We start from the raw sequence: 9,410 nt of genomic DNA on the forward strand, positions 1-9,410 counted from the left end.
TGTGACTCCAATTACAGCGGTCATCCCAGATGTAGTATCTACTGGACATGGCATCTTCCTCAAAGCCACTGAGGAAGAGTCTCAACTGCCATCTGCTATGATGGGCCTGGCATGGTGGTGGCATGCCTGTAGTCCCAGCACTCAGAGGCAAAAGGATCTCCATGTGTCTGGTCCATCCTGGGCTGCATAGAGAAGCCTGAACTACATAGTGAGGCCCAGTCTCAAAACAAGCAAACAAACAAAGGCCATCCGCTATGGTGTAGTGACAAGAGTGACGTCTGACATCTCATCACTTTTACTATATTCAGTAGGTTAGGAACAAATCATAGCTCTCACACACGCTGCTGTGTTTCTGGGTGATAGGTGGGTGAAACCAAAAGAGCACAGGAGATGCTCGTTACATTCACGGATCCTAAAAAGAGTCACTGCATTTTAAGGAGGTCACACGGGAGGAGGGCCGAGGGAGCTGGCTCCACCAATCCTGGGGCAGCGGACAGAATGAAGACCTGTGGGCAAGAGCCTCCTCTGGAGTCAGAGGAGGAGAACACCCAAGGAAATGCGCAAGAGATTTCACTGGTGACTTTGCTACTGGTCACATCCAGGGGAGAATAGGAACAGGAACGTGTGACCAACCCACCTTATTACACTGGTGCACCTGGTCACCTGGGCAGGCTGCTCTCCTTTCTGGAGAGGCTGAGGCAGCAGGAAACTACCAAACACACTCAAGGGGAGGGAATTACACAAAAGGCTCAGTGCCAGGAGGCAGAGGGGGTCGTTTTAAAGTCTGACTGACAGAGCATCAGCCTAACAGTGAACCTAGCAGGGCATTTTGTAAAGTGTAGGCAAAGATGAGGTGCCTATGAGGGAGAAGGAGGCGCAATCCTCAGAAATGCTAGTAGAGAAAGAAGACATGAATTTTCCAAAAGCAACAGTATTCTTTCAAGTTTACAAATCTAAAATCTATAGAGTTGCCAGGCCAGGTGGCGCGCACCTGTAATCCCAGCATTCGGGAGACTGAGGCAGGAGGATCGTTGCAAGTTCGAGACCAGCCTGTGCTACAAAGTGAGCTCAAGGCCAGCACGAACTTTATAATGAGACCCTGTTGCAAAAAGAAAAAGAAAAATCTACAGAGTTCCATTAAGATGGGAGCTGGACAATGACTTATGAGGAGTTCCTCGTGGGTTTTGAGGTGTTGGAGGGATACTGGGGACTGAATCCGGGGCCTTCACACTGAGCTACATCTCCAGCCCCCCCCCTTTTTTTTTCTGTCTTTGGGACGAGGTCTCCCTAAGTCGCTAAATTGCCCAGGCTCGGCTCCAACTTTCGGTTGTCCTTTGTCTGCCTCTCGGAGTGCTGGGATTACAGATGTGCATCACCGCTCCCAGCTTCCACCTGAAGGTTGAACTGGCTCTAACCCTCAAGCTGGTTACAGCCGTGATGGTACCCAAGACCGCTAGGGGACGCTCCAGGATTGCGCACAGTGCCTACGCAGGCCAGCGATGTTTTGCACACCCACAACGTGTACGCACGCGCCAAAATCCACGCACGCGCACATCCACGAAACGCACGTTCAGGATTGTTTTTGTGGAAAGGCTCAGGCAGCCGCGGAGTGTAATCAGCCTCGGAGATGTCCCAGCTCCGCGGGGAGAGCAGTGCCCCAGAAATGAGCGCAGCGAATGGCGACAGCGCCGTCTTGCAGACTGGACTGGGCGGCAGGAGGCGGGCGCGGGAAGCCCAGGAAGGCCCAGTGCTGGACGCTGCCCGCCCGGTGGCAAGGGTGCGGGACCCAGCTCCCGGGCCGATCCCCAGCCACGTCCCCGGGCTTGTGTCAATGCCCAGCCTGCACGGGCAGCTGGGCCTCATAGGAATTCATCACCAGCGGTTATTCCGCCAGTACCTGAATAATTCCCCCATGATCCCAGTCAGGACACTCCGAGACATCGAGGCACGCCGCAGGCTGTTTGTGGAAGGCTGCAGGGCGAGGGAAGCAGCCTTTGATGCGAATCCCCCCGAGATGGACTCCGATGCCGTAGCTTTCGCCCTCGCTGTGACTGCCGCGGGGGCCGGCAGTCCTCTGGCCGACTGAGTCGGCGATGAGGTGGGTGGCGAGGAGGTCCGGTGAAAAGGCGAAGGCGGGCTTGCACAGACCTACGTGGTCGTTAGAGGGGAAATGCAAGCTTTCGAAGAGAACGCTGCAGTGCACAGTGGGACGCAGAAGCAGCCGGAAAAAGAAGTGCAAGGGCACCCGAGACTGTTAGAAGCTGCTTCCCGGGACACTTAGGACATGGCGTTGTGACTGTTAGTCACCCTTCCTTCAGCGGTCGTGCGGACTCCTTCAACATTATAAGGGATGGTTTTGCAAAGATGAGTTGTAAGAAAAATGGCCAGTGGTAGAACCCAAAGAAAGTAGCCAAGCTGACCGAAGACTTAAAGGAAATGCAGTTGTTAGGAGTCCGCTCCTGTCCGAGTTGTTAGGATTGGAAGGCTATTGAGAGAACCTGGAGTCATCCGTGGTCATCTCATTGTCAACTGACAGCTCTTGTGTAAAATTAATTTCCATGTTTTCTGAAAAAAAAAAACTTCAGCTCTGTAGTCCTCAAGAAAACGTATTTATAATGAGATAAGTATATTTTTTAAGACCACATGAAATTGGGTAGGTGTGGTAATAGATTTCTTTTTGTTATTGTTTAAACTGTTTTATTCCAGACTGTGTTCACAAGGCTCAAAAAAACAAAGTGTGGGGGCTTGTATTTAGATACTCCCCCCAAAGCCTCGTGTGATCATAGGTGGGGTTTTTTCAGAGGTGGCTGAATCTAGAGTGTGTGACTGATTCATGGGGCAGTGCTAGGATTACGGATGAGTAATTACTAAAGAGTCCATTGATTGGTTTGGCACCACCACTACCCTGATCCTGGTGGCCTGGATACAGTATAAGGGACAGAAAGAAGCTTGTCTTTCCCCTTGCTTCCTTGCTTGCTTGCTTGCTCTGTCACCTTCTGCCTGCCATGAACTGTTTCTCCTCTATGATACCCCTCTGCCACGCCACCCTGCCTTGGAACCAGCTGATCATGCCCTGAAACCTCTGCAAAGTGAGCTAAATAAACCTCTCCCCCTTTAACTTGGAGTGTTGGGTATTTTGTGTCAGCAATGAGAAAAAAGTAAGAATTTGGTACTGGAGAAGTGGGGTCGTTGCTGTGACCGTCCCTGACCATGTGGTTTAGGAACCTTCGGAGCTGGCTTGTGGGAAGAGGAAGAGTTAGGTTTGGAAATGCTGGCTGGAAAAGTAGAGCTGGAATGACTTAGGCTGTACTTGATGGGAGATTCAGGACCCAGAAGACCCAAATGCTGACAGAAATAATGCTAGTGAAGACCAGGCTCAGAAGGAGGTTTGTGTGGGGAAGGACTGCATCAGCTGTTCGACTCCAGGCAATGTGGGTTATGGCATGGCAGAAAGTTTGTCAGGCAGTGTCCATAGACTTTGCCCTAGACTAAGATTAAGGGTGGCAGACTAATTAATCTTAGCAGAAGAAATTTTAAGACAGACTAATGTTAGGGCATTGCCATGGCTACTGTTGGAAGCTTTAAACCAGGTTTATGTTGAGAATCAAGAGCAAAGAGCCCAGCAGACTGATTTAAAACCTTTTGAGTTTGGCCAGAAAGGAAGCTCAAGTAAAGTTGAGGCCTGCAAAGATGGAAGAGAGGAGAAATACCACTGAAAAGACTAGAAAGAGAAAAACAAGTATTTTAGAAGACAACAAAAAGATGGCCTGAGGGCATCACAAGAAACAGCAGGACTCCAACTTTTTATAGCCTTAGAGTTGCAAAGGTGACTTTGCTTTGAGAAAAGAGTCCCAGAGCACCATGTTCCAGAATGGTGGTAGCCTAGGGAAGTTGTTCCTCGGGATTTGGTTCATAGGCACTTGACCCCTACAGCTGAGACAGAAGGAAGTCTGGCAACTGCTCTAGCTGGCAGCAAACTTTGACATTATCCACATGGTAGTGGTTTGAGGTACATGCGGGATGCAAGAGTTGTGAGATCAGGAAGGCTTCCACCTAGATTTCAGAAGAAGGCCTGGGAGCCAGGCAGTGTGCCCCTAAAAGGGCAGTGTGTGAAAGAGTACAGTGGAGACCCTAGAAGTTTGGAGAAGCCAGGAACATGGATTGTCTAAGGAAAACTGCAAGGAAGGAGCAGAGCCAGCCCAAGGGAGAAGCTGTGGGAGCTTCAACCATCAGCGCTATACACATGGTGCTACCTGTGCCCTTTGGAGCTCACATCTTGCCACAGATTACCTCAGATGCTAGACATGGAACTGTAGGACTTAATGTTTGCCTTGCTGGATGTTGGACTTGCTTTGGTCTCATTCCTTTGTATCCCCCTATTTGTACCTTTGGGAATGGAAATGTCTATCTTGTGCCATTGAATGTTGGAAGTGTTTACTTCTCATTTGTACAGGGGCTCGAAGCTAAGAATTTGCCTTAAATCTCAGAGGACTTTGCATTTGGACTTTTCAGCAATGCTGAAACTCTTTGGACTTTAGAGATAGGCTAAATGCCTTTTGCGTAAAGGAATGCGCATGAGTCTTTGAGGGGCCAGGGGCAGAATGTTATGTCTTGTGTCTAGAAAAACTCCCAAAGCCTCACACAGTCATAGGAGGGGCTTTTTCAGAGGTGGCTGAATTGAGAATGTATGACTGAGTGCCAGGTGTGGTGGCACATGCCTGTAATCCCAGCACTTGGGAGGCTGAGGCAGGAGGATCGTTGCAAGTTAGAGACCAGCCTGGGCTACAAAGTGAGCTCAAGGCCATCCTGAACTGCATAGTGAGACCCTGTCTCAAAAAGACTAAAAAAAAAAAAAAAAAGAGAGTGTATGATTGATTAATGGTGCAACACTAGGAGTGAGAGTGGGTGATTACTAAATCAGTGCACTGATTGGGGCAGAAAGAGGCTTGTCTTGCCCCCTGCTTGCTTTGCTACCTTCTGCCTGCCATGAACTATTTCTCCTTTGTGATGCCCCTCTGCCACACCACCCAGCTAATTATGGACCGAAACTTCTACAAACTGAACTAAATAAACCTTTCCCTCTTTAACTTTTGGTACTGAGTATTTTATCTCAGCAAGGAGAGAAAAGTAAAACACAACATATCGAAAGATATACTGTAAGAAGTTAACCTCCTTTTCCTATCCTGGGTCTGCTGACTTGAAAACTGTTCCTGACAAGTACCTTTGTCAGTGGTTTGGTATTTTGTTTGTTCATCTGTATTTGCTTTTTTTAACTGAATGACTTTTGACAATTTCCTAATGCATGTATAAATTGAAATCAACCTAGATATTTGTTGGAGATTACTATGAAGCGGCTCTTAGCAGGATTTAATATTAAACAATTGGCTTTTCGTGCCTACGTGTGAAGTTGCCCGAGGCCTAGGCCCTTTGTCTGGAGATGGGCAGTGAACTCATAGTAAGTGAACCTCTATGAGTCACTGGTCCCCACTGAGGCCTGTGTTGGCCTGTGAAGTTGGGTCGCCTCAAAGGACAAATAAGGCCACAGCTGGGGATGTTTGGCCACAACCCCAGTTATCTAAAAGGCAACCGTGGCTGCAGACTTCTCACACCTGTGGTGAAGGCCTTCCTGGAGATAACATAGTTCTCCTAAATTAACATAATGTATTACTTGGAGAAGTCCTTAGAGGGATTCCCAAGTCCTGCCCAGATTCCTGCATTTTCTTCAGTATTCCCCTCCTTTGTTTTTAAACCTAGTAAATATGGGCCATGTAGAGAAGTTCTTCATCTTAGCCCCCAGATTCTCGAGTTCTGTGAGAGGGTTTTAAGCCTCCCAGGGCCCTGAAATCATTTCATTTGTCTCATTTATTTAAACCTTTGCCATCTGCTCGTTTGGGAGATTGTGGGCCTGATCAGTCTGCAGTAACTAGGGGATAATATTAACGCATAGATATTCTGCTTTTTCCCCTTTTCAAATCAAGGTAGCATAGTATCTACCTGTATCATCATCTTGGGGTTTTTCACTTACATTGGAGAGATTTGCATATTTTTTTCTTTTTTTTAACAACTACAATGTAGGGCTGTATTGTAATATAATGAAGTAGTCATACTTGGTTGTGTTTCCAAAATGTTTCAGTATTTCCTGTGTATTTGTACGTGCCTACTCATTTTCCATAGAGCAGATGTCTAACAGGAAGCTCTGGATTAAAGGGTAAAGGCATAGGTGTTTTTAATAGGGATTATGAGAGAGCTTTGCCCTCCGTTCTGCCAGTGATGAATGAGCCTGTTTCCCACAGCCTGGCCAATCAGACTTTGGAGAATCAGGCAGTGGAACATCATTTCTGTCACTCTAGTTTGTGTTTCTCTATGATGGAGAACATATGTTTTCTATATATATAAACCATTTGTTTTTGCTTCCCTGTGAACTGTCCATACACACACACACACACACACACACACGTATATATACTTTTTTTGTTTTGTTTTTTGGGGTTTTTTCCGGTACCTGGAATCGAACTCACAACATTGTGCTTGCCAGGCAGGTGCTGTGCCTCTGAGCTAAATCCCCAGCCCCCTACTTTTTTTTTTGAGACAGGCTCTCCTTGTGTAGTCCAGGCCAGCCTTAAGTTCACTATGTAGCCCAGGCTGGCCTGAAACTCAGGGCGATCCTACCTCAGCCTCCCAAGTGCCGGGATTACAGGTATGTGTCACCGTGCCCGGAAGTCTATCATTTATATCACTTTTTACTGGCTGCTTATATTCAAGTCAGTTTGTGTTATTAGTTAGCCCTTTGTGATATAAGATGGAAGGATTTCCTCAGTGGTGATTGCTTCCCTCCCCTCCCCCACCACACACAACCACTCATTGGGAATAGAACCCAGGGCCTTTGCACTGAGGGATACAGTATCTCCTCTTTTTTTTTTTTTTTTTTTTTTTTAAGACAAGGTCTCATTAAATTGCTCAGGGTGGGCCTGGACTTGTGACTCTTGTGCCTCAGCCTCCCAGAGTGCTGAGAGTTCCCGCATGCCCCACACCCCGGCTCAGTCTGACTGTTTTTGAACCTCTTGCTCTGCATAGAAGTATTTGTTTTCATGTAGATGTACATAATTTTCTTCTTTTGTGACTTATAGGCTCTCAGTCACAGTAAAAGGCTTTGCCTCTGCACGATCATGAAGGAATGCTTTAATTTTAAATGCTAACATTATTTATATCATGTACTGGTACAAATTCCCTGTAATGAATGTGATCATTATGTAAAATGATTATCGAAAATGTACCAATAAACTTAATTTAAAAAATAAAAATACTAACATTAAAACTGTTACTCATTTGAAATATTTTAGATTCTAGGAGTATTAGTCTACCCTCATTTGCTTCTTTTGTATTCTTTTCTGGCTACTCAGGTATTTTTCCCCCTATTGTGAGACTTTGGACCACCTGTATTCACTGCAGTTTTTACAAAAGCGAGTGGTATTTCTATTTGGAGTGCATTAAATAATATGCTTTTGAGTGAAAATTGGCATGTTTGTGATGTCTCCCTATCTGGTAAGTCCCCATTTGTTCCAGTACTTTCTTTAGGTCCCAAAATGTGTTTTAAAGTTTCCTTTATGGGGGCTGGGGATTTAGCTCAGCGGCAAAGCACCTGCCTGGCAAGCACAAGGTGGTGAGTTCGATTCCTGGTACCGGAAGAAAAGACCAAAAAAAAATTTTAAAGTTTCCTTTATGTAGGTATTGCATATTTTAAAGAATATTCCAAGAGGGGCTTGGGATATGGCTCAGTGGCACAGCACCTGCCTGGTGAGCACCATGTCCTCAGTTCGAATCCTGGTTCCCCCTGCCTCCAAAAAAAAAAGGCTATTCCAAGGGAAGTAAAAGGAATTAGATATGAAAAAAAAAAAAAAAAAAAAAAAGGAATTAGATATGTACAAGTACCAGTTCCCCATGATGAGTGTAATTATTAGGTATTGCAAACATGTGTTAACAAAAAATTTTAAGAATATTCCAAGGTCTGTTTATGGCTATTGGGGGTGAAGTTTTGTTACTTACAAATTGAAAGCTATTCTGGAAAAGAGCCAGGCAGTGAGCCTCACCTCCCCACGCTTTGGCCCTGCCGCTGGCCTCCTGCCCTTGGGTCGGTAGCTGCAGCTGTGCCGCAGCGCTGACCCTTCCTCTGGAATGCGGTGCTCTCACGGGGCCTCCGCTTTCACCTCGTCCACGCCTTAGGGTTGCATAACCGGGTTTAAAGTGCTCGCTCCCTTGTGGATCTGAACTCGACGCCTACAGCGTTCTTTCCCACGCTGAAGTGAGTCTGCTCTGCACCTTCGCTTTCACCTTCTCAAAATCCACTCTGCCCAAACGGACCTTCCTCCCCTAAGATTTTAGCACGTTTACCTGGGTTAGGAGATCGCCTTGTAAAGTTCCTAAAAGGTGTGCGTAAGTGTGCGCGCACATGGGCGCGCGTGTGGAGGAGCGGGAGGCCAGCCTTATATTAAACTCAACTCTGCTAAGTTTAAGTTAACCCACCCGATAACCTTTCCAGCCAACATATTCTTTATGCTTTATTCATATTCCTTATGCTCATTTTAGTAATTTGAGTTTGCTTCATACCTTCCAACACGTTAGTGCCTGTGACAAGGATTTGTTATTTCCTAAAGGAAAACAACAGATGGGGGGAACGGGGAGTGCTAGGTGGCTGTCAGGTCCTGCCCTCGTTCCAGAGCGTGGACCTGGAAGACCAGGTATCATCGCTGGTGGCCAAGAGTGCGCGACGCTACCCGGCTGCCTCAGCCTGGAAACCGTGGTGAGCGCAGTACTAAGACAGCACTAAGTGCCAGTCTCTGCGGGCCTTGGCGACCCCCAACTTTCTCCAGGCCCCATCAGCACACCTCGCTCCGGTCCTTCCTCTGAGTGCTTAGAGCGGGGATCTCAGGGCTTTTGACCAGTTAGCGAAGCGAAGCGCCACAGGCGAAGGTCCCGAGCGCCGCACTGTCCCGGCTTAGGGCTTGCGTGTTCTCTTGCACGCGGGAAGCTGCTCTCGGTCAAGACCACAGCAGACAGAAGAGCTCGGAGTCCTGGGGGCTGGGCTGGGCGGCGGTGGAGAGGAACCAATAGGGAAAATGACCCAAAGGTAGATTCGGGAGGAAACGCACTTCTTGAGAGGATGAGATGAGGGGACACCACGTTCCTGCTCCGGACTGTGCTCTGAGGAGGACACAGCCCCGAGTTTGGGGCCAGCTGCCCTTTGAAAGGTGCTGCTGTGAGTCGGGGGCTGAGCGGCTCAAGGTCTGTGCTTCTCCCAGGTGCTGCATAAATATGAATGGAACCAAAGCTTCGTGGGAAGACAAACTTGGAAGGATTTTTTTTTTTTTTTTTTTTTTTTTTTTCCTCCCCATATGTTTTTGCAAATAAATTTC

The 9,410-nt window shown here is 47.3% G+C and overlaps 1 protein-coding gene across 1 annotated transcript; it reads left to right on the forward strand.

Moving 5' to 3' along the window:
• Positions 1 to 1,537: 1,537 nt before the first annotated feature.
• Eid2b (EP300 interacting inhibitor of differentiation 2B) lies at positions 1,538 to 2,994 on the forward strand. The gene has a single exon (XM_005399765.2). It carries the CDS (start codon positions 1,628 to 1,630, stop codon positions 2,084 to 2,086), a length of 459 nt encoding a protein of 152 aa, XP_005399822.1. The 5' UTR covers positions 1,538 to 1,627; the 3' UTR covers positions 2,087 to 2,994.
• Positions 2,995 to 9,410: the final 6,416 nt, after the last annotated feature.

This window comes from Chinchilla lanigera, unplaced genomic scaffold (assembly GCF_000276665.1).
Source record: "Chinchilla lanigera isolate Chin_1 unplaced genomic scaffold, ChiLan1.0 scaffold00067, whole genome shotgun sequence".
NCBI classification, from domain to species: domain Eukaryota; kingdom Metazoa; phylum Chordata; class Mammalia; order Rodentia; family Chinchillidae; genus Chinchilla; species Chinchilla lanigera.